General features: G+C 40.7%; 1 protein-coding gene across 3 annotated transcripts in view; it reads right to left on the reverse strand.

Annotated features, from left to right (window-relative positions):
- Nucleotides 1-25,657, reverse strand: part of Esrp1 (epithelial splicing regulatory protein 1) — a 49,981-nt gene that overhangs the window by 3,333 nt on the left and 20,991 nt on the right. For 2 of the 3 annotated variants that reach the window (XM_035439961.1, XM_035439960.1), the window contains exons 8-14: nucleotides 25,489-25,621; nucleotides 25,351-25,393; nucleotides 22,321-22,622; nucleotides 21,240-21,458; nucleotides 19,006-19,204; nucleotides 14,725-14,893; nucleotides 4,205-4,355 (exon numbers count right to left, since the gene is read on the reverse strand). In XM_035439961.1, coding sequence (XP_035295852.1) covers nucleotides 4,205-4,355; nucleotides 14,725-14,893; nucleotides 19,006-19,204; nucleotides 21,240-21,458; nucleotides 22,321-22,622; nucleotides 25,351-25,393; nucleotides 25,489-25,621 — 1,216 coding nt within the window. The remainder of the gene's footprint in view (nucleotides 1-4,204; nucleotides 4,356-14,724; nucleotides 14,894-19,005; nucleotides 19,205-21,239; nucleotides 21,459-22,320; nucleotides 22,623-25,350; nucleotides 25,394-25,488; nucleotides 25,622-25,657) is intronic. The other variant, XM_035439962.1, reaches the window with a different exon arrangement.

The raw sequence follows: 25,657 nt of genomic DNA on the forward strand, positions 1-25,657 counted from the left end.
AGGTAGGGGTGGGTGGATGGGGTGGGTGAGGGGAGGGAGAGGGAGAGGGAGAGGGAGAGGGACTTACATGTGAAACAAGCTTGTTCCTTAATGTGAATTAATTAAAAAAAAATTAACAAAATAACTGGCATGGTAATGTATGCCTTTAAGTCTCAGTATTTGGGTGAAAGAGACAGGTGTATCTCTATGAATTCTAGGCTAGCCTGGTCTAGAGTGAATTCCAGACCAGCCAAGGGCTACATACTTAAATTCTGACAGAAAAGAGAGGAAAAGGAGAGGGGAGGGGAGAAGACAGGGAGAGAGAGAGAGAGAGAGAGAGAGAGAGAGAGAGAGAGAGAGAGAGAGAGAGAGAGAAATGGATGACTATAAACAAGAGCAAATAAAAAATGACCAGCCAACAGCAATCAGAACACTGCGGGTAAAGATGTACAAGGGAACAGTTCTGAATATGTTATCTACAGATTTTAGCACCTGTGACAAAGCCAAGGAATCTAAGACCCCCATAAGAACCAGCTGTTACCTGAAGAGCCAACAAATAAGGACTCTTAAAAAGATAGTAGAAAATCTAAGTTTTATGTAAGAGTGAAAAGAAATTCGGTTAGGAATAAAGACTTGAGTTCATGTCTCACAGCTCAAGTTACTGTAGGCCTATTATTGGAACTACAGGTTTGGATGTTTGAGTCCCAAAGCAATCCCAATTCACTGATCCAGTTTATAGAATCAAAATCTTCAACAGGTGTGCAGTGCAGGCCTATAAGCTCAGCACCTGTGAAGCAGAGCCAGGAGATCACCAAAGTGGAAGGCTAGCCTCATCTACACCATATAGTGTAGATCTATATGAAAGTGTATCTCGGGCTGGAGAGATGGCTCAGACGTTAAGAGCACTGCCTGCTCTTCCAGAGGTTCTGAGTTCAATTCCCAGCAACCACATGGTGGCTCACTACCATCTACAAGGAGATCTGGTGCCCTCTTCTGACCTGCAGAGACACATGCAAGCAGAATACTGTATACATAATAAATAAATCTTTAAAAAAAAAAGTGTATCTCAAATTAATTCAATAAAAAATAGAAAAGAAAAATAAGTTTCAAACACTTCCAAAACAAGAGCACAATACCCAGAAGAAATGTACCGTCATCGAGCTTCTGATTATAGCAGGTAATCCTAACTCTGAATGACTTAGCTACTCAAGAGAATGTACCATTTTTGAAGCATGTCAGAGTTTTTAATTTTAAATCTGTCACTTTTCATTAACTTAGTTTGTACATGTATGTGTATGTACACAGGCATGTGTGTGCCATAGCACAGAGATGTAGGTCACAGGACAACTCTCAGGAGTTGGTTCTCTCCACCACAAAGGCTCAGGAACTCAGGCTTGGCAACAAGCTCCATTACCCTTCAAGCCACCTTGTCAGTCTGTGTCAGATTCTTCATCATAAATCTAGAAATGGCTCCAATTATGTGTTTGAGGGGAAATACTATCTATAATTGCCAACCATGGTGCTTTTTACATAAGAATAATTTTTCTTAATCTCATCATTAATGTACGTGTAGGGCTATTTAATTTTATCCAGTATGAAAGTAAATAAGGGCTGGAGAGATGGCTCAGAGGTTAAGAGCACCAACTGCTCTTACAGAGGTCCTGAGTTCAATTCCCAGCAACCACATGGTGGCTCCCAACCATCCCTTATGAGATCTGGTGCCCTCTTGTGATGTACAGATATACATGGAAGCAGAATGTTGTATACATAATAAATAAATAAAATCTTTAAAAAAAAAAAAGTAAATGAAATTGGTCAAACCAAGCTACACTGTTAAGCAAGCCCGGCGGAACATTAAAATTGAAAATTCTTCTGAGTCTCTACAAAGGGGAAATACAAAAGTCAAAGTATTTGACTGAGTAACTTTTTCAATTCACTTCTAGTAAAAACCATATAATTTGCAGTGGCACACACCTTCAATTCCAACACTCAGGAGTCAGAGGCAGGTGGATCTCTGAGTTTGAGGCCATCAAGGTCTACAGAGAGAGTTCCAGGACAGCCAGGGCTACACAGTGAAACCCTGTATAAAAAAGCCAAACAACAAAAACAAAAAAACGGCTGTGTAACTTAATCAGAGAAAAAGGACTGTAAAGTAACTTTTTAACATCCAGTCCTCCAGGGGCTGAAAAATCAGTCAGCCGAAGAAGAGTAATGAGCTACTGACCAATCAAGAACCCTTAGTTCTTCCAGAAGAACACACCAAACCAGGAAGAAATGGTTACTTCTTCCTCACTGACAGAAAACAGTCTTTAAGACCATGATGGTTAGGGTGGTGGATGGAGGCTACCTAATCAGACACCATTTTGCTTGAGACCACACCCTCCTGAGTCATGGACCGTTCTTGGGAAACACACCCCACAGTGGAACGGCCTCTGCAGACATGGCTCTCCTACTTCGTGCTGTGCATGAGCAGGGGCATTCTGGATTTGGCTATTTGAAGACTCGAGCTAATTTCAGCTCTAAGAGGAAAGACAGTGTTTGCTCACAGACCAGAAGATTACAAGTCACTGGTTTGTAGACTTTGCAGGAAGTCTATTTGATTTAAGTAATCAAGTGTCTCTAAGGAGGAGCCAGGTTTGCTAAGATGAACTAGAAAGGAACAGACTTCATTCACTGTTACAAACCTGTTAACAAGAAAGGCTTATTCTTAAAGTCAGAAGACAGTGATGGACACAGGCAGCAGCAAAGATAGATGAGAGGAAAGCCAGCGGCAGCAGAGGAGGTCATTTCATGAGGCCAAGAGCCCCAATCCAGTCCATGTACCCAACATGTATTAGTTGGGGTGTCTGTTTTATTTTCTTTTACCAAGGTTAGGCAGAGATTTTTCACTTTCATTTTTCCCCTGTGCCATTAGAAAAGGCTTTCTGATTTTAAATACTCAACTTGAAACTCCACATTTAAATGTTTATTTTTGTTTATTTACTTTTATTATTTGCAGTACTGAAGATTGGACAAGTACTCTATCATGTTCCTATCACTCCTTTTATTTCTTTAAAAATTTTAAAATTACATTTATTGTGTGTGTTTGGGGAGGTGCATATGCTCTGGAGTGTGTGAAGTCAGAGGACAATTTTTTTTTTTAAGATTTATTTATTATGTTTACAGTGTTCTGCCTGCATGCCAGCAGAGGGCTCCAGATCTCATTAAAGGTGGTTGTGAGCCACCGTGTGGTTGCTGGGAATTGTACTCAGGACCTCTGGAAGAACAGTCAGTGCTCTTAACCGCTAAGCCATCTCTCCAGCCCCAGAGGGCAACTTTCATGAGTGAATCCCATGGATCAAATTCAGGTCACAAGGACTGGTGGTAAGTACCTTCTTAAAACAATAAAATTCAGGTGGGTGTGGTGGTGCATCTTTTATTCCAGCACTTGGAAGGCAGAGGCAGGCAGGTCTCTGAGTTCTAGCCTACTCTACACAGTGAGCTACAAAACAGCCAGAGCTACACAGGGAGAGACTATCTCAAAAAAACAAAACAAAATTTTATGAGTATGAGTAATCTACCTACATGTATGTATCTATGTGCACATGTACATCCTTGATGCCCTTTGAGGCTACAAGAGGGCACTGAATCCAGAGAATTACTGATGGGTGTGAGCCAGCCATATGGGTTCTGATACTGAATCAGTGCCCTCTAAAAGAGCAGGAAGCACTGTTGGCATGCAAAGCATCTCTCAAGCCCTATAATTTTATCTCCTTTTTTTCTTTTGAGATAGTGTCCCATTTTGTGGCCTTGGCTGGCCTGGAACTCAAATATCTGCCTGCCTTTTCCTAGGATTAAAGTCATGCACCACTATGCTCAGCTTATTTTATTTTTTAAGTCAAGGAATTAAGAGATGATTCCAAGGACATCCTTTGCAATCCGGTTCTTCATGCACACACCTGTACTGATACGCCCTAATGAACTTTCCCATAGCACACAGGTTTTAAAAGCACAGACAGATTGCAGAGAAAGAGGATTATGGGGCAAGAATGATGACAACAGACGGAAGTCCTCATCTTGTCAAGAGAATGAACCTGGAGTTAGGTCCTCAACAGAGACCCTATCTATATAAGCAGATCCATTAGCACAGGCACACGTTTCAGAGAATGTTTCTTTCCTAGCTACATTTTAAAGCCAAACCGAGTTTATAAGGGCACTGATGATATTTCTTCTTCAAGCTACTGACCTGGTAACCTTGGAAGAAGTTAAGAATTTCCTTAACTCCAGTATTGTAGGCCAGGCCCTGCATTCTGACCACCGTGCCAGGCTGGGGCGGGACACTGCTAAGATTAGCAGCTGTAGGGAAGTAGCCAAGACTATTAGGCGAACCTGGGGGGCTAAAGGGAGAGAAAGCACAGTGAACTGACAGGAACACACAATGTTGAATATTTATTCTAAAATACATTGCTTAAGAAACTGACTTTTTGAAGGTGATGTTTCTTATGCTTTTCTAAGACAGGGAAGAATACCACAGAGATTCTGCTTCAGGTTTCCACAGCAGGGAGTGGGGTTAATGCAGTGTTAGATGCAGGATTTTCTCCAATCGCTAAGGTTCTCACAGGGAGAGGAAGAAGAACTAAGCCACCTCAGCCACTCAACCACTGCCAAAGCCCAGATCCTTGATGGTTAATGAGCTAGTTTTCAGGACATGAAGAACAGACATGGCTATAAGGGACTATAGGAACCACAGCCAGAGATGGAAAGTGTCCAAAGTGAATGCTCCCAAGAACCAATGGCTCTACCCATGTGCACAAGAAATGTGAAGCGTAAGAATGACACAGCAGAGCAGATCTCTGCCAACATGTCTCTTTAAAACAGAAGAGAGAAAGAGTTAGAAGGGAAACAGCAAGCTGAACTGATCACCATTAAAAGAAATGAGGCCTCCTGGCATCTTCTGTAGCAATTTCCTCCAAGAAGCCCATCAGTGCCTAGCTTATGAGGTACCTCTAGTGATCATCATATTAGTCTCATTAATTAACTCAATCACTTTTATGAGATTCCCACCCAATCAGTTCTCTACAATTGGAGGCTAGATAATTACAATTTGATATATGTACAGGAACATTTTTTAACCCAGTCATAAACTTAAGAAGCAACACTGTTTCCAACTTTAGATTATGAACTCCTAGTCATCTTCCCATAGAGGTAATTGTACCATTTCAGAGTAGCCACCCTACATAATTGTAACAAACAGCTTACTAAATGTGCCTCTAGCCCATAGATTACATTAATTAGCCCAGAAACCTTTCATTTGCTTACACAGGGATGGTCAACACCTTCAGTTTCACAGCAATGTTCTCAAACCATGATTTAGCATATCCAAACAATCATAAGATTCTGAACATTCTTACTCTTGCTGTCTTATCACTTAGTAAATATTAAAAGCCTACTGGGGGTGGTGGTGCATGCCTTTAGTCCCAGCACTCAGGAGGCAGAGGCAGGTGGATCTCTGTGAGTTCCAGACCAGCCTGGTCTACAAGAGCTAGTTCCAGGACAGCCTCCAAAGCCACAGAGAAACCCTGTCTTGAAAAACAAAAACAAAAAATAATGATTATTATAATAAAATAAAAATTAAAAGCCTGAAAACAGAACCGGGCATCCAACCCTAAATCTTTAAGTGTCTAAATCAGTAGATCTCAACTATGTAACAAAATTGAATTACCCTGGGAGACCTTCACACTTCTGATAAGAGCTTGCCTGTCCACCCCTCCAAATTACATATCAAAGACTCAAGAAAGCCAAATGCCCCTTTACTGTACCAATATAATGTAAAGCAACCAAAGTGATTTTAATGAAAACCAAGACTGAAATCACTGCTTAAGAGACTTGTGAAATCAAACTAGAAACAGAGTGTATGCTGAACTGAATCTAACATTATGGCCACCCCTCAAGCCAACGCAACTCTCCTTGGCTTTACAGAGGTTGAGAGAGACCTTAAGAGTTAGTTTCCTACTAAAAACATAACACTTAGCAATTTGTCAAACTAGAAAACCACACTGTTCACTCAAGTTCAATGTTTTCTTTATATTTAACCAATATTCAGTGAGTAAATGTGTTCATATTAAATATCTGATGAGTCTAATATACAAAGGTCTCTCCATATATTTCAATACAACCTAGACTCTTCTATAAAGACATGTAAGTCTTATGTCCATAGCATACTTATTTTCATACACTGCCCTATCACATTTTATTTCTTTTTGCCTGAAGGGCATCTATAAATTCAGTTTGGGGGATCCTTGGTATCTTCAAAATATATTCAAGATAGAAGCAGATAAGGGGCGGTGAAGACAGCTTAGTGGGCAAAGGCACTTGCCGTTAAGTCTGATCCCTGGAACCCACATGGTGGACAGAGAGACATGGCACATGCATACACATGCCAACACAAAATGAACACATATAAATTAAATACAGCAGGGCTTCTTAAACAAACAAACAAACAAAAAAGCAAGTTGTCAACATAAGGGTTGATGGCTCAATGGATAAATGCACTTGCTGCATAAACCATATAACATGAGCTCTGTCCCTGAAACCCACACAAAAGCATGTGACAGTTGATTCCACAGTTGTCTTCTGACTTCCACATTTGCACTATGGCATGTGCACCGTTTGCCTACACATTCACCCCTGTGCATGCACTATTAAAAAAGGTCTCTTAAGAAGTCACAATTTGAGGCTGGGCAGTGGTGGTGCACACCTTTAGTCCCAGCACTCGGGAGGCAGAGGCAGGTGGATCTCTGTGAGTTCAAGACCAGGCTGGTCAACAAGAGCTCGTTCCAGGACAGCCTCCAAAGCTTTCAAACCTTGTTTCAAAAAACCAAAAAACCAAAACTAAACAAAACAAGGAGTCACAATTTGAAATTTACATTTATAAAGACAATATATTCAGCTCTTGAGGTAGCAATTATTCCAATGAACAGTAACCCAACTTCAATTTTGTCTCATTTTTCTTTCAGTTTTTCAAGAGTTTCTCTGTGTAGCCTTGGCAGTCTTGTCATTTTCCTAGCATACTTATTTTTCATACACTGTCTTATTATATATTATTGTTTTTGCCTAAAGATCTTCTATAAATTTGGTACTCGCTCTGTAGGCCAGGCTGGCCTTGAACTCAAGGTATATGACACCACCACCCAGGTTCTAGTCTTATTTTTTCAAAACTGTAATCACCTATTATAGTCTGGAAGCCATAAGGGAACTCAAGGAACCTGACTCTCTCCTTGAGAGAGAAGAAAGGAATTTTCTACCAATCTAAAATCTAAATTCCAAGATTTTTCAAGGATTATTCAAATAATCAGCAAAAAGATCAAGTTTTAGAATAAAATTGACTGAGACAAACATGTATGTATACAGAAAATCAAAGAACAGTTACCAAAAAAACCTAATAGGACAAATAAGTTAGGGCATTTTAAGGAACACAAACTTTGTTTTTCTACATATGACAACAAACACCACCACCACCACAATCAAAAACAATTCTACTTACAATAACATCAAAAGGAACATTCCCAGGGAAAAATTCACAAAAGCACAGGAGTTGTACACTATGTATTTATAAAGCTCATGCTTTGGCTGTCTAATCCTAGCACTTGGGATTTGGAGGCAGGAGTACAAAATCAACCTCAGCTGCACAGTGAGTTCCAGGCCACCCTGGGTTTCTTGAGAGGTTGCCTCTAAGAACCAATAAGCCAGGTTTATAAAAGAAGCTTGAACCTTGTTAAGATTCTCCATTCCCTGAGTCAGGAGATGTTTTAGGTGATGACAGCACCTGCTGTGCAAGCCCGATGACCCATCCGATTCCCAGAACACACATAAAAACCTGGATGCAGTGATGCACATCTGTGATCCCAGCATTTTTATGATGAGATAAGATGTGGAGATAGAAAAATTGGATCAAAGCAAGGACCTAGTTAGCCTAGGGTACACTGCCCAGCAATAGAGATGAGGAGATGTTGTTTCAAAAAATTAGAAGGCAAAAACCAGCTCCCAAAGGCTTTCTGATAACCTCCAAACCCTTAATGTGACAGAGCATGGGTGCATCCACACCAATTTAATAAAAGAAAAAAGGATCTTTCACCAACTTCAAAAGCATCATAAAAACTGCAATTGGAGCCAGGCGGCCGTGGCGCACATCTCTGATCCCAGTACTCGGGAGGCCGAGACAGGTGGATCTCTGTGAGTTTGAAGCCAGCCTGGTCTACAGAGAGAGCTTCAGGACAGGTTCCAAAGCTAGAGAAACCCTGTCTCGAAACAAAACAAAAACAAACAAACAAAAAGGCACACAATAACTTCAATTGTCTAAAAAGCTCACTCAGTATGACCTCTATCTTTTTAGCAAAGATCAAATGTAGGAAACAGCTGAGGCTGACTCCACATTTGTAATTCCCCCTGCTTCATCCTTCTGAGTATTAGGCTTATGGTCATTTTAAGTATCAGTGTAGCTCAGTAGCACAGAATATGTTTAATTTGCATGAGAACTTGGGTGCGAGACCCAGTATCACAGTTAAAAACAATGGCAAGGGAGATGGCTCAAGAGGTTAAGTGTGAGGACCTGAGTTCAAAACAGCAGAACCCAATCAACAGCTGGATGTGGGAGTGTAAGCAGGCATCTCAGGGTCGTTGAGACAGGAAATGAAGTCAGGTGGATTCCTGGAAGCTTGAAGGCCAAGTAGGTTTGCCTCATATAAAAAGGTAGAAGGTACCATTATTGTCCTTGAGCTTTACATGTGCACTGTGCACACATAAAATTTATTTTTTTCTTTTTGATATTTTGAGACACAATTTCTCTACGTGGCCTTGGCTGGCCTCAAACTCAGAGATCTGTCTACCTCTGTCTCCTGAGTGCGGGACTAAAGGTGTGTGCCACCATGGCCCAGTCACATACAAATATATTATACACTAAAACAAAAAAATAAAAACTAATAAACACAAAATCCATTTTGTTAAGTAGTTATGGAAGAACAAAATTTAGATTCCCACCTGAAATCCTACAAAAAATTAACTCAAATTGATGTACCTAGCAAGATGGCTCAATCCCAATAACCCATGCAAATGAGTACGAGCTGACTTCTGGCCAATACACACATATGCCTGTACTCAGACACCATACATAGACCCACTAATAAGTTTTACAAAAATTAAAAAGGGTGAACTCAAATTGAGTCATTTATATAAATATGAGAGCTAAAAATATAAAAACATAAGGAAATTATATCAGGCTTTTGTACGTATGCTTAGATTTGACACCAAAAGTGGAGTTCAAAAAGGTAGAAACAGATGTAAACACACAAACACACACACACCCCCCTCTATATCTCAAAACAAGTAACCTTTGGACTGAGAAGATACCACTATCGACAAGATGCTTGCCATCAAGCAAGAGGATCAAGTTCAATCACAGACACCCACGTGTTACGGTGCATCTGTAATCCCATACTGGGGAGGCAGAGACTGGTGGGTTCCTGGAGCTTGCTGGCCAGTCAGCCTAGCTGAATTGGCAAGTTCATGTTCACTGCGAGATCCTGTTTCAAAAATATAAGTTGAAAGTGATGAAGACACTCAACACTGATGTCTGGCCTTCACATGAACAAAAGTACACATATACACCCCCATGCACACACAAACATACTTGGGGCGGGGATGGGATGAGGTGGGTGAGTCTGGATCCACACAAAAAACTAAATGTAAATCTTTACTGTTGCCTAGTATATATTAGGAGTGTGACATCAATTTTATTACCATAATAGAGATGCTATTACATAGAATTAGATATAATACAGAGAATGTAAGGAACTCACGCACCAAGTTCTCAAACTATGCTTCAACTACTAACAGAAAGCAAGACTGCCAGTAACTTTTGAGGTTTGAGATTTTCATGTATCGATGTATCAGTTCCCATGTACTCTTGGTATCAACCCTTCTACAAATGTTAAAATGCTCGACAGCACTAGAAAAGAATGGAATAGGTATCAAATGAGATGTCAGGATCACAATGAACTCCAGGTGTTTCCCACCAGAGAGTTGGGGCCACATAAAAAAAGCTAGCAAAGAGATTGTACTTGAACTAGGTAACAAATCCTGGAGGAAAGGCCTGAAAAGGGGGTAGGAGCAAGAGGAAATAAAAGAGAAGAAAAATAAATGCTCTCATTCTGGAAACCATTGTATCACCAGACTGTAAAGGCAGGAAGAGTGGAACGATACCTCCCTCTGTGCAAGGTGCACCAAGGGCTCAAACCATGCGATCCTCTCTCCTCACACCAAGGGCATGAACCACGGGTTCCTTCCTCCTCAGAAGTGGATGGAGGTGAACACAGAAACTCACAACTGGTCAAGATGCGGAGTCAAGTGTGCAGCCCCAAATGGGACATCTCTCTCATACCCCTACCCTCCTCACTGCTCAGAGACCATCACAGAAGGGAGGGCAGAGAGGGTTAAGAGCCAGAGACTGAGAGGACAGGAATAAACCATGGCTTCTGGTAATGACAGGACAAAATCCACTCAAACATTTGTATGATGAAGTTTTTCATTTTTAATATTGCAAACTTATACATAATCTGTGTACCAACTTAAATGCACATGTTTGGTACATAAAAGACATGGAAAGGAAAAAAATGTGGTCATGCTCTGTACCCCATTGTTTCAATCGTCTCAAATGGCCTAACTGTCACAACAGGTTAATAGTTAATATTGTTGTATCTAAAGTACTAAATTATGGTTTTGTCTTTTGAAACAGGGTCTCTATAGTCATGCTGATCTAATCTAGAACTCATGGTAACCCTCCTGCCTCTACCTTTTAGGTGCTAGGATTAAAGGTGTGAGCTACCATACTTAGCAAATATACTGGTTAAAAATAACATCTTTATTATGGGGTGGCAGTGCCGTAGTCTATATGCACAAGTCAGAGCACGATGTTCCATTGTTGGGGCTTTCTTTTCACCAGATGGGTCCGAAGCATTGAACTCTCATCATTGATCTTGTTGGCAAAGGTCTTTCCCTGCTGAGACGTCTCTGTGGTCCAAATATTTTGTTTTTAAATTTTATTCTTAAATGGCTCCAGGCTGATAACCCAGTGATAAGAGTGTTTACCTTGCTTCTATAAAAGCCTTGAGTTCAAACCCAACCCAGGGTGAGAATCAGATTTTAAAGCATTAAAGTATATACCCATGTTTCAGTAAGTTTCTGTGTTTGTGTAGATAATGCCACTAGAACTAGGGAAATGTAAATTAATAAGTGCATTGAGGGTAAACCCAGGGCTGGAGAGAGAGAGCTCTATGGTAGAGTGTAGTGTTCTTCCAGAGGACCCAAATCCTGGTTCTCAGTGCCTATCGCCAGTTGGCTCACAACCACCTTCAAATCTGTGCACATATACATAAGTTAAAAATTATATGTAATTATAAATAACATAAATTATATAATTTATTACATGTGTACAATAAGCAAAAATGCTGGCTAGTTTTATGTCAACTTAGGACAAGCTACAGTCATCTGAAAAGAGGGAACCTCAATTGAGAAAATGACTCTATAAAATCTGGTTGTAGGGTTATTTTCTTAGTGATTGATGGAGGGAGGCCCAGACCATTATAGGTGGTACCATCCCTGGGCTGTGGGATTGGGTTCTATAAGAAAGCAGGCTGAGCAAGCCATGAGCAGCAAGTCAGTAAGCAGCACCTTCTCTGTGGTCCCTGCATCAGTTCCTGCCTCCAGGATCCTGCCCTGTTTGAGTTCCTGCTTTGACTTCCTTTGATGATGATTAGTGATCTGGAAGTGTAAGACAAATAAACCCTTTCCTCACCAACTTGCTTTTTGGTCATGGTGTTTCATCACAGCAATAGAAACCTGGAGTAAATACCCTACAACTAGATTGTGTGTGTGAGTGTATGAGTTAATCCAGAAGCAACATGATAGTTAAATCTAATGCACAGAACTTCAATTCCAAAATTTCATACCTAAATCCTCCTATAGAAGTGTATTAAAGGAACTTTGGGATACAGAGAAAATTAAAATCTTAAATGTTTAAAGATAAACTTATTATATGTAGCCCTGGCTATCCTGGGACTCACTTTGTAGACAAGGCTGACCTCAAACTCAGATTCCCTGCCTTGGCCACTCTAGCACTGGGATTAAAGGCATGAGTCAACACACCAGGCTTGTTTTATTTATTTAGATACAGGTTCTTCCTCTATAGACCTGGCATTCACCAAGTAGACCAGACTGGCCTTGAAATCAGAGAGCTGCCTACCTCAACCTCCTGAGTGCTAAGATTAGAAGTGTGCACCACCATGCCTGACATCTGATTAGTTTTTTAAAAAGTAGGCACATATTTAGAAATATAAACATGTATGTTTTAAACTAATAATGACACTCCTGGGCTAGGCAGTATTCAAGATGAAAGTCTTTTATTCACTATACATCTATACTCTTCAACTTAATAATGAGCGTGTCCAAAATTTTAAAACCACTAGCTGAAAAAGTATTCATCCAAAGTTAGGGTCCCAAACATATAGAATTGATAAAGCCGTAAATGTAAGTTTTTCTTATCTTTAGCATTTCAATTCAACACTTATGGTCTCCTTTCTAGAGACTTCTTCTTCTTATAACATGGACAAGTCAGTGATGGAAGTGGTGACTATGGATACACACTGGAGGCTTAAGAACTATAAGGGGCTCATCATCTTTTAGTCCTGACATTTTAAAAACATAAAGAGGCAGACAAAGAGTGCCCTGATACAAGAGGCCACCAACAATAAAAGTTTATACAGGGTTTACAGGTCAGCCCAACTCAGTACTCAAGTACACTAGGTGACCACTTTACTATGAACACCCAACCCCACCCCCTTTCTGAGCCATTCTAATTTCTTTAAAGGACAACTTCCTGGCAACCATCATGGCCTTATTCCTATTCCTACTCTCCAGCAGCAGATTTTCAATAGCACAAATACTTTCAAAACTCCTAATCAGCAAGTGTGATTAACTGGTTCTACTGTGAGACACCAACATTCTGGTTCCCTACTTGAAGACTCCACAATAGAAGACAACAGTAGGGATAGGACAAGCTAGCTTCAGGCCATTATCAAAAGCCACATACAGATTCATAAATATCCTCAAATACCAGTCTAAAGAGCTTAGGATAAAAACAAGCCCTGCTATAAACACTTTGTTTTTGTAAAGCACCTACGGCTTTACAAAACTCAAGTTTTATATGAATAAAGAAAGCTTACTATTGGATCAACAAAGGTACTGAACATTTTTTAAACTGAAGATTAGGCCAGATGGTAGTGGTGCATGCTTTTAACCCCAGCACTCAGGAGGCAGAGGCAGGCAGATTTCTCTAAGAGGGAGGTCAGCCTGGTCTACAGAAGGATTTCCAGGACAGCCAGGGCTACACACAGAGACAAAAACCAAACAACAAACCCCCAAAACCCTGATGATCAGAACTGTTCCTTATATACCCAAGTTAGAATCACAGGCATAGATAGAAAAGGGGTTTCAAAAATCTTCACCAATTACATCACTTTATAAGATCCAAGACTTTTGTTCCACCCCTGGGACCACACAGTGGAGTCTCCAAATTATTCTAACTTTCTCATGTGTACCCTGGCATGTGTGTGCACATTTGTAATACTAGAGAAACATAGATTTGGCATGGTAGTTCACACCTATAATCCCAGAACTTGGGAGGCAGAAACAGGAGGATTACTGCCAAATTGAGGCCAGCATAGACAGCAAAGTGAGACTCTGTACTTAAAAAATAGAGGGAGGTAAAGATAGAAGGAAGGAAATCCCAGCATAAGAACACCAATACTGACATTAAGATAAAGCTCCTAGACGGGCGTTGGTGGCGCATGCCTTTAATCCCAGCACTACGGATCTCTGTGAGTTCGAGGCCAGCCTGGTCTCCAGAGCGAGTGCCAGTATAGGCTCCAAAGCTACACAGAGGAACACTGTCTCGAATAGCCAAAATAAATAAATAAATAAATAAAGCTCCTAACTTCCAAGTATATACTCATCCATTATACAGTTCTACATCCCAGAAACTGACTGCAACTGAAATGAAGCAAAGACACAAAAAGTGCGGACCCCATGAAAACACTGAATAATTTCATTCTGGATTTGCTTATAGTATGTATTTAAGAAGCAAGGAATATAGCGTTGGGATTTTTTTTTCTTAAAGATTTTATTTATTATGTATATCTGCCTGCATATGTGCCTCCAGGCCAGAAGAGGGCACCAGATCTCATTATGGATGATTGTGAGCCACCACGTGGTTGCTGGTAATTGAACTCATAACCTCTGGAAGAGCAGCCAGTGCTCTTAACCCCTGAGCCATCTCTCCAGCCCTAGGGTTGGGAAATTTAAAGCAACTACATTTATTATGGGCTGATATTCAAGCTAAAATACAATCGCTCCCATTATGAATTATTCTGCTTTGTGATTCATCTCCTTGTTGTTACCACCAGATCAAAAACAGGAGGTTGAAGAGGGAGAGCTGAACTCATGGGCAATCTAAAGACTATGCTAGTCACATACCATGAAACAAATAATAAACTTCTCCATCCATTCTGACCTACAGGTCAGAGATATGACCAGAAGCTGTGGCCTGCCATGCTAACCTTCTACAAGGGAGACAATATTCTTTTGTGAGCACACGCACTGGTTATCAAAGGAGTCCTTTGTTTCCGTCTCCTGTTGTCACTTCCTGTATAACCTTACCTGGGGTAGTAAGCTGTGTAGTTCATGAAGAGCTGAGTGCCCGCTGGGTAGTATGCGGTGGAGGGTTGCAGTGCCCGTGGACTGAAGAGCAGAGAGGGCTGATAGATGGCAGCTTCGGTAGGAATCACTGCTGCAGGAGCCGGGAATGTGTAGGAAGGAGGAGACAGGCCTAAATAAGCAAAGAGAGAGACTCTGTAACAGCCAGAACGGATGTTAGCACTCAAGCTATAGATATTCTTCCACCTACATATTTTGTAAAGATAATTGCTGTGTGTATGTATATGCCTGTGTGAGTTAATATGCAATATGTGCATGCAAGAGCCCTTTGGAAGCCGGAAGAGGGATTTATATCCCCTAGAAGTGACATTAAAGGCGACTGTGAGCTGCCATGTAGGTGCTGAGAACTGAAACCAGGTCCTCTGCAAAGCAGGATATGAGTCATCACCCCTGCCTCAGCTATATATTTTAAATGAAAAAACCATCACAGTTCTTTATACCCCAAGCAACTTCTTTTGCTTTTATGGATTTTTTCCCCCTTTAGTGTGACACAAAATCAAAGATAAAATGCTGCACCAGGCTTTATGCTAAAGCACATGTGTGTCTCAGGAAAACAGGTGGACTCTACATTATGTTCACCTAAAGGCAATCCGAGGCTTTGAAGTTAATCCTTCAGACCTATAAACAAGTTCCAACTAGGAAATATCCAGAGGAAACAGACACATAACTCTTTTCCCACACCAGCTGATAAAAGACTGGTACATACATGTAACACTGCCAGTACTCAAGAGGCAGAGGCCAGAATTACTGTCATGACTTCAAGGCCAGTCTGGTCTATGTAGCAAGTTCCAAGCCAGTTACCAGAGCTACATCATGAGGCCCTGTCTCAAGAAGCTAAACAAAATAAAAGCAAATGAATCAAACCCCACATATACAAAAAGGTGGCTCAATTTTTTAAATAAATGAAATCTAGGGGCAGAGGGTGTAGTTACATGGTGGAGTGCATGTTTGCTGTGGGTTGGGACCTGGGGTCAAGCCTACTACCATAGACGGGAGAGCAAAGTCCTGTATCTTCTAGGTAGCCTGTCTTTTCCTTGATCTGAAACTTCCTTAAATTGGAGCTGCTGGTGGTCACTAGCTTTCCCAAGTAGCATGAATACACTAGATAAACCATATGCACCGAAGGGAAGATGGGTAACTAAGCCAACAGAATCTGACTTTAAGAAGCAGACTGAGATCCATTAGATTTTGTAAGTCGCAGAGCCCCAAGGGGCAACAGTCACAGGAAAATCTCCTATAGGACTTATGGTTTCCTTTGTGTTTGTCAGGTGAGCATGCTGCCATGATACTATATCAGCAGCCCTTGAAGTTTTAAGACAGTCTCATTATATATCCCAGGCTGGCCTCAAACTCATAACCCTTTTGCCTCCCCAGTGGTGGGATTTATGTGTGTTCCATCACACCTGGCAGGTGTGCTCAAAAACTCTGCTAATGTTAGACAATGATAAACCTTTACATCATGTTGTTCGGCCTTCAAGATCACAGAAACGCCTACAATGTCAAATGGACTAGGCATGCGGCTCAGTGGTGGAGCATGTGAAAGTTCAGGGTTCAGTACTCAGAATCACCCCCACACCCACACCCACAGCTCAAAACCTCAAGAATGACAGAAGATTATGGAGCCTGCGCTTATGCCTTGCTTGTAAAAATCACCAAGAAACTCTTTTTATAAACATTATGTGTCATTAAGACAAGTATAGGTATTGGGCACATAGCTCAGTGGCAGTCTTAGCATGAGCAGGACCCTAAATTGGACCTCCAGCAACACAAAAAACGAACAACAGCAACAACAAAAAACTATTCTATTTGAAAACAAAGTAAAACTTGACAAGAGATGAGATGATCTGGGCATTATTCAAGTGGAAGTATGGCTATTTCTTAATTTCCTAAAGAAAAGTCAGGTGTATCCATGCACAGGCAATAAAAAGTTGACCGTGAAATTAAATTGACTTTTTTTTTCTTTGATTTTGAGCTTTGGCTGCCCTGAAACTAACTATGTAGACCAGGCTGGTCTTGAATTCTTACCTGCCTATGCTTCCCTACTGGCATCAAAGGTGTGTACTACTACATCCAGCTTAGGCTGATTTCTTGGTGAATTAACGTGCCATACTGTAATTTTGTTTTGTTTTGTTTCAAGACAGGGTTTCTCTGTGTAGCTTTGGAGGCTGTCCTGGAACTCTCTCTGTAGAACAGGCTGGCCTCAAACTCACAGAGCTCCACCTGCCTCTGCCTCCCGAGTGGGATTAAAGGCGTCGGCCACCAACACCAGGCATACTATAATATATTAAGACTATACCAGCATTTCTTTTGACAAATTCATCAAGAAAGTATTCAGTGGGAAATGTCAACCCCATCAGTATTTAAATCACTTTAAATCCTTGAGATTAGATAAAAGATCAGCAATTTCTCTAAGTCTTGTGGTTGTGATATAATTAGGCAGGCACCTAAAGGTGGTGGCACAGATGTGTAGGAAGCAACTACATGCACACTCAACTTGTGAATTTTAAAGAAATTAGCACTTCTGCTAGAAAGACACATGACCAAATTTTAGGAACAAATCTTGTCTTCATTTTTTGGAAGTATTAAAAGTAACCAAAGATGCAGAAATATATGTTTTTGTTGTTGTTTTTTTCAAGAAAAGGTTTCTCTGTATTAACAGAGCCCTGACTGTCCTGGACTCGATTTATAGACCAGGCTGGCCTTGAACTCACAGAGATCCACCTACTTCTAACTCCCTCCCCACCTCATACTGGGACGAAAAGGCATGTGCCACCATTTGCCTGTCTGCAGAAATATAATTTTAAAAAACTGTTTTAAAGACTAGGTCTTCAGACATAATTTTACAGGAAACAGCGATTTAAAATTTCTCCTTTGCTGGATGAGAATCATGGCTTAAACCTATAGCCCTAATAGTGCTCTGGAGGCTAAGGTAGGAGCGTCACTGATCTCCAGGCCAGCCTGGTATATAGTGAAACTCCATCTCAAAACCTGAGTCTACAATAAAGCGAACAAGAAACAATGTGGAAATTTCTTTGTTTCAAGGTATTTTATGGATGGTCACTAAGGGATACCATATTTAATGGTATTGACATCAACAGTGATTTATAGACAGAAGACATTCAAGTATTAACCTGAAGTACTTTTTCTGTACTCAATCATGCATTTCTAAAAACATTTATCTCATTAACAATAAACAGATATTCACCAATAGCAAGCAGCAGGTAAAGGGAATTATTAGAGTTCAGGAATTCCAAGGGGAAAAAAGGATTAAGCCCCACCAAACATTCTACAAATGATACTTTAGTAAATAAGTTAATTGATATAGATCCTTCTTTGACTCAAAATAAAATTCATTGCCTCTAACTGCCCCCTGTAATAGAATCAAACACATCAACCCTGTGTGCTTCTCCAGTATTTCTCAACTCTCCCAATGTTGATATATAAGATATATAAACTTAAAGGTTAAGAACTACATTTTTAAAAAGACTCATGTTTTAACATCAGGTTTCCAAATGCTCCTGAGTCATTCACTAGAACTTGTTTCTAGACTACGGGGCTTATTCCTCTCAAATAGGATTCCAGATCGCCTGCACCCAGTTGCCATTGAGCAAGAGCACAGCTTGGAACTAAGCACTGATCCTGTGAGTCAATCAACATTGGCTAATCAAACATGCATTTATATATAAACAAAGCTTACTAACTTGCTCATTCCAGATAACCTGGAGAGCAACAGGAATGTTCTCCAGGTTATCATTTGAAGACACAGGTGATGCTCAAGATACTTAAAGAATCCAAAACACTTCTTAAAAGTGTAACGTGTAAAAGAACAGTGAGTAAATACAAAAATAACTGAGGACATAAAGGAAAGGATCCAGCCAGATGTATATTTTACCTTTAAATGCGCATTAAATTATCTAGATAGCCAGGTTGCCTCCCAGAGTCAGTGCTTATCTGGAGCACACTAAGCTTCAGAAACCAAATGCTTATCACTGGAAAAGCAAGAATATAATTTGAAAGGAGGTATTTGTAGCATCTCTAATTATGGGTGTCCGCAACCAAGGTCTTAACTGATTACCAGATACTAGTGATTTCAGATGGGAAAGCCTTACGTAACCACCTCACCTGCCTCAGAAAGAACCAGGGGCACAGAAAGTGACACGGAAGCAGCTTAAGCACCTACCAGCATACAGCGTAGAAGAGCGCCAAGACCCAAGAAAAACTTACATGGTAACTTACATGGCGGTGGGGATAAGCCATTTCGATTTAAAGTGCCCCCCATTAACACAAAGTTCATCTCCTCAGCTGAACACTGAAAGACTTCAACATATCTGTCCTTCATGGTTTTTTTATGATACTTCTGCGCAGCCATGAACGCTCTGTCTGCAGACTTCATCTGGATAAAGGCGTCTCCTGATGGGCGTCCCTGAGTGTGTGGGGAAGAGGAGAAACAAAAGGAGACTGTCTCCTTCAACAAGGAAAGCATTGGAAGTGACAATCACCCATAGCACAAGACATGTTTAGCCACAAAATCTGGGTGACAGTGTGATCTGCTGAAATCTGATTTGGATTTCATTCCTTAATCACCAGAATGGCCCACAAAATCTTGAAGTTTGAGGATCATGGTTGAAAGTGACCTGTTTGGGTTCTATTTAGTATCAAATTTACAGGTCTTTAAAAGGTCTCGTTGTGACTGTAGTTTCAAAATATAGGATTATATATTGGATTTTTTTCCCTTCTAAAAATCCGATTAATATCATTTGATGAGAAAAGCTAGTAAATACACCCTCCTACAGGAAACTAACTAAGCCTGTGTTGTCCTTTGGCTCTGTATTGGTTCCTCTCTGACCTGCCACATCCTTTCAAGCTTGTACCTCATCCCTGGGAGACGAGGTTGGGATGCATCTTGGGGATAAGTAACAGGGAGTTGCAAAGTATGACACTAAGTGGCCATCTGCCATGCTGGGAAGCCATTCTCTCCCACTCTCTCCTTAAATGGCTCAAAGAGGTATTCAGAGGTGGTTTTTGTATCTAAAATTCCCCTCTGGAAAACTAAGCCTCTCTGTTTGTGCTGCATACAAGTAGAACACCTTGGTAATATTTTTACATGAACAATATTGGAGGGGAAAAAAAGACAACTAGTTTATAGGACTATTTTTAAAGTTAGTTCTCCAAGTCTCCTAGGAAACATTTATAATACTATACCATTTTACAAATGATTTACCATGCAAGTTACCATAATAGTCACCACACCAGGGAAATTAGCAACAAAACCCATTCCACATGAAAACCCAACATCTTCCAGGCAGATAAGAGCTTGGCTATCAAAGGAGGTCAAATGAGAGGCAAATTTGTCTACTGCTGTTAATCAAAGGGTAATGGCCCCAAGGTTATTAGAAAAAAACGGTAACTTGAAAGAAACAATTCCCTGGTGATGCTGAATAATGGGGAATTCTATTTCAAAGGAAATCTAACAGGTGAAGTGTGCTATGAGTGGTCAGACCAAAAAGGTGTGTGGCTTACACAGTCTGAAGTGTTAGATGGATATGTGCTAGTGTGCAAGGGCTCAGGAGCTTGTGACTACTTGTGCCCAGTAAGTAGGAAGATAGTTATAAAAGTGAATAAACCTCCAAGTGGGAAGAAGTGAGAAATTAATTGTCAGGAAAAAAATAAAGTATTTCCACTATAAGTCTGCATTCAATCCATTAATACTCTGAGAAAATACTTGTTATCCAAAATTAAATTCTTTGCTTTTAACAGAGTTCCTAAGTTTTAAGCTAGTGCTACTTAGTCTATTAGCATTTGGAATTTTGTACTGCTTGAGATAGCACAGAATACCAGTAGACTGTCCAGCACCTCATAGGATTAATTTTGTTGAACCAAAACCCAAGTAGCACCAAGCTAGTAAATACTTCCTGCATATGGAAAGAATTCAGTCAGCCTTTAACAGAAAAGCTTGCAATTATTCTTTGATGCAGCAGAGACTGAGAGTCACATTTGATACAGCATACAGCTCTCTGGGTCCTCATTCTACTGAATGTGAGTGGAAGTCTAAGATGTCTAAAATGCATCTGAAGTAAGGCATTTGCAATGTCTGTGGATGTGGAGTACTTTACAACACTGGTATGCTCTTTGCTTATGTCTGGTCTGTGACCACTCACACCAAAACAGCAGAGTTGCAGAGTTCAGTAGCTACAACAGGAAAATGCTGTATACACTCATAACATGCTGATGATAACGGAACAGATTTCTGTGATGAAAGAAACAGCTGAATTTCAATTACCACACTAATGGCAGGCTAATTTTTGGAGTATAGCCTAAAGATTTCTTATACTTACAGATAAATCTTTTTCTTAAGGACAATGTAAAACTTTGGACTTTTGTACTTATTTCTTACTAGAAGGGGACACTTGACTACCAGAAAGAATGGGCAAACACATTTCCAATAACCCCTTCCTTACCTGGTGATTCAATACCATGTGAACCCCATGCGTACGAATGTCTGTAGAGAACTCCCCCAGGAAGTCCAGAATGTCCTCTATTGTGGCAGCATAGGGAAGACCTCGCAGACGTATACAGTCTCTTACATTTGTGGGGGGTACAAATTGCTGAGGTAGTACTGGGATAATGGGCGGGGTTGGAAGTGGAATCAGAGGGGCTGAGGAGAATCGATTCAGCACCTACACACAAAGCAAAACACAAGTGACTCAAGAGGCTTGCTGCTCCTTTGCTGACCTAGAATCACAAAGAATCCTATTTAAAAATGCAGGTTCTAATGAGAGTACAGCCATAGAGCACCCCAGCATGCAGGAGGCCCCGAGTCAAGTCCTCAGGGTAAGCGTGTGGTGGGTACACTCATGGCTCCACTACACAGCCATCACAAAATACGACTGTTTCTCAGGATCCGTTGGGGATTTCTAAATGCAAGTAAGCTTGAGAAGCCCTGATGAAGGGCTCACGAATTCCCTCTGAGAAAATGTGACGTCGACTTCTATCAAATACATGAAGTAAATTGAGGCATGGTAGTACAGGACTGCAATCCCAGTCCTTAGGAAGCAGATACAGGAGGGCTGTCTATTAATTTTAAGGCTGATCTGCTCTCTATAGTGAGTTTTAGGCCAGCCAGGGCTAATTTTGAGACTATCTTTCAAAAAAAAAAAAAAAATAAACTCAGTAAAACCAATCAAGGCACACTCCCATATCATACAGTGTACTTATTAGGCAGTATCTATCTGGGTAAACATATTTAAAAATCTAGGCAATACTGCCAAGATGTGGACTTTGGTGGTAATTTATTCCATTTCATGTCACTAAGTATATTTAACACAGTGTTTCCTCAATATTATATCTTCACAGTCCAACTCTGAACTCAAAAAAGAGAGTGGCCTCACCACCATGCCAGTTTTTAAATATATTTTTATTAATTTCTTTCTTACGTCTATGTAATTTCTATTTAGGAAGCTATTTAATATACAAATACATACTACGGCTTAGTGAAAGGAAAAGTGAGTGCAAAGGTCGCAGAGACCTTGTAACACTGACCTGCTGAACTTCAGCTGCTGTGCTCCTAAACAGCTCGATATATCTTTTGCCCAGCAAGTCCTTATGCTTCCGCAGGGCATTCTGAGCATATTCCTCACAAGCGAAGAGGACAAAAGCATCCCCTGTTGGCCTACCATCTGGGTAGGTGACAAAGAGGATGCCTTCCTTTCCCCCAGTGATGGGGCAATGCTGTCCAAAGAAGGCCACCACCTCTTCAGCTGTGGCTGTGAAAGGGAGCCCCCGCATGCGGACAATGACTTGGTTTTCCTTGGAGAGGAACTGGGCTACCTCATTGGATGTTCCTAGAGAAAATGAGTATTAGAAAACACGGGGAGAAAGAGTTATGAAGTCAACATTAGCAAATTTAAAATGATAAAATCCCAGACAGTGTGTGTATGTTTCTGGGAGTCAAACCCAGTCAGTACCTTACTCTATCAGACAAGTGCTCCACCACTGAGCCACACTTGAGGTCCTTCTGGCAATGTAGAACCATTTATAGTTAAGCTCCTTACCACTACTAGATTGATCATGATATAATATCCTAGGACTCAGAAGTACCTTTGAAACTCAGAAGTACCTATTTGAAACTCTTTCCATAGCACTTTTCTAAAATACCCCTCTTGGGAAGCTGGCCAGACAAACCAGAAGAGTGTCTGCCCATTCTTCTCACAGACATCCAGTGAGCCATCACGGTACTTACAGACACGTAGGGCCTGTGGCAGGGGTGGCTGGTGGGTGGTGGGGTGTCAAGCTCAGTGCTAGAGATTTTGCCTAAGGCGTATACCTTTGAGTTCAATGTCCAGCCACACAGCAACCAAAGGCACAAGTCCTGGATCCAGAATACCTGGGTCTCATCTTAGCTATCCTGTCTACTAGGGCATGACTTCATTCAAGCTAACATTTATGTCTTAGTTTCCACATCTGCTAAATTAAAAACTCCATAAACTATGAGAGTGAATTAATTAGGTTAATAAAGCAAATTGTGTCTATAATTTCTTCATTACTTCTAATTAAGAAACTTTTGTAGAGAATAATGCACAGTCCCAATGTTTACCAAATTCTGCCCCAACTGCAGCATTTCTCTAGCACTGTGTGGAGCATGCTAGCACTGACTGCTCGTCTGCAGACTCCCACTAGCACCACTTTCTCCAAGCAGACAATACTTGTCACACTATGCAAATATAATGAAATCCAGTTAACTTAAAAGTCCAGGACACAGGAAGAACCCAGCAACTCCAAACACATTTAATTCACATGCTGCTGTGGATCTTCAGAAACTAAGTAAAAAGTAAAGTCTTAACCTTTGGAGCCTTAGGGTTTAGCTATAGAAAGCACCAGGAAAAAAAATACTAGAAATTTGGAGGAAAAGAATACTTTTGTAGAAAACAAGCCTAAGTCTGGAAAAGATTCACCAGTGCTATATTATACAGGGTTCTGTATTTAAGTCAGAGTCACCCTGGTATAATCCGGAACCTCATCAAAGATCCATTAAAAAGACTGCAGTTCTTGGATTCCACTATCCTACTTTCTGAGCCCCATCCTAAAGAACAATACACACAAACATATAAAACATCACCACATACTTAGAAATTAAAAATAAGCTCCAGGCATTCAGTAAGGATGAATAAAACCATGGCATACAAGCCGGTAGCACAGTGGTGCACACCTTTAATCTCAGCACTCAGAAAGCAGAGGCAGGCAGATCTCTGAGTTTGAGGCCAGCCTGGTCTACAGAGTGAGTTCCAGGACAGCCAGGACTACACAGAGAACCTTGTCTCCAAAAACCAAAACCAAACAAACAAACAAAACCATTATATACCCAATACTAGGTGCAATTAACATAAAAGAAACTGAACATGAGATGTTTAGAATGTATTAAAAGAAATGAAGTTTTAAAACCACACAAGCCAAACAATAGAAGCTTACAAAGTAGATGTCTTAAAAAATTACCATTAAAAACAAACAAACAAAAAACCCAAGCCAGCATCATGGCTCCTGCTTCTAACACAAACACTGCAAGGCTAAGGAATGAAGAATGCCTAGAGTTTAAGGCCAGCTTGATCTATATAACAAGTTCCAGGTCATCCTGGGCTATGAACTAAAACAATCTCAAAAACCAAAAAGGGCTGGACTGAAGGCTCAGTTGCTTAAATACACTGGCTGCCCCTCTGGAGGACCTGGGTTCAGGTACCGGCACCCATGGGGTGGCTCACAGCTCCCTGTGAATCCACTTCCGGGACTCTAATGTCTTCTGGCCTCCTCGGGCACCGAGCAAGGCATGCATGGTGCATATACATGCAGGAAAAACACACACATAAAATTAAACATTTTAAAAAATTTAGTATTTTGTGAATTTTAAGTTTTTAAATCATGACTTACTAAAAAACTGGAGAAAGGTGCTATCTTGGGGTTAATAACAGTAAAATATGGTATATATGTGACTAGTCTAACAAGAAAAATTGGAAACCTAAAAAAGGTTTAAAATCTCTTTATTCCTCTAGTCTTATGTCTGTGAATGCCATATATCTGAAAATACTAGATTGGGACCTGATGACCTAAGATCAACCCTCAGGATCCACATAAAGGTGGAAGGAGAGAAAGAACCAAATCCATAAAAATTATTCCCCAAGTACAAGAAATTGCCACGGTCCTGAGCACTGGTGAGTTCAATAACTTAGAGAAATTCTACAAGTAGATCTGAAATTGCCTCAGGTTCTGCAGGTGGCTGATTCCAACAGTTCAGACACATTTCCCTCAAAAACTACCCTTTCTCTTTACACGTGACTGTATGTGACCTTTCACCTTTCAATGGTCTCGTTCCTAATGGCTATTTAGCCATAGTAGATTGGCTCAGGCCTTAGGGCAAATGTTACAGTACATTAAATTCACCTGCAGTACTGGAAGGTTCTTCTATTTATAACCAAGCCCAGGTTTTACTAGGAAGGAACCATCATGCTTCTCAGGGCACTCAGTATACGAAGAGTCTCAGGTTATCAATGAAATGTGTACCACATAAAAAGCAACTCTCACCTCCAGCGATTTTAAGAAAATCTTCCCCTGTTGCTTTGTAAACCTAAGAAAATAAAGAGACATTAAATCCATTTCTAAACCACCAATCATATGCTAATATCAAGTGGAGGGGTCAAGGTGTCCGGCTGTGAAACGTACCTCAATGTACCGGGTCCCCATATGGTGTTTGTGTCTCTGTAGAGCTAGGTCTCTGTGCTCCTCACTTACAAACCTAACCAGTGCTTCTCCATTCCTCCGCCCCTGCGCATTCAGGCAGAGAGCAGCACCTCCCCTTTAAAAAGAAACAAAACAGATGGCAGGTCAGGAA

The sequence above is a fragment of the Cricetulus griseus genome, chromosome 2 (assembly GCF_003668045.3).
Source record: "Cricetulus griseus strain 17A/GY chromosome 2, alternate assembly CriGri-PICRH-1.0, whole genome shotgun sequence".
Classification (NCBI taxonomy): Eukaryota; Metazoa; Chordata; class Mammalia; order Rodentia; family Cricetidae; genus Cricetulus; species Cricetulus griseus.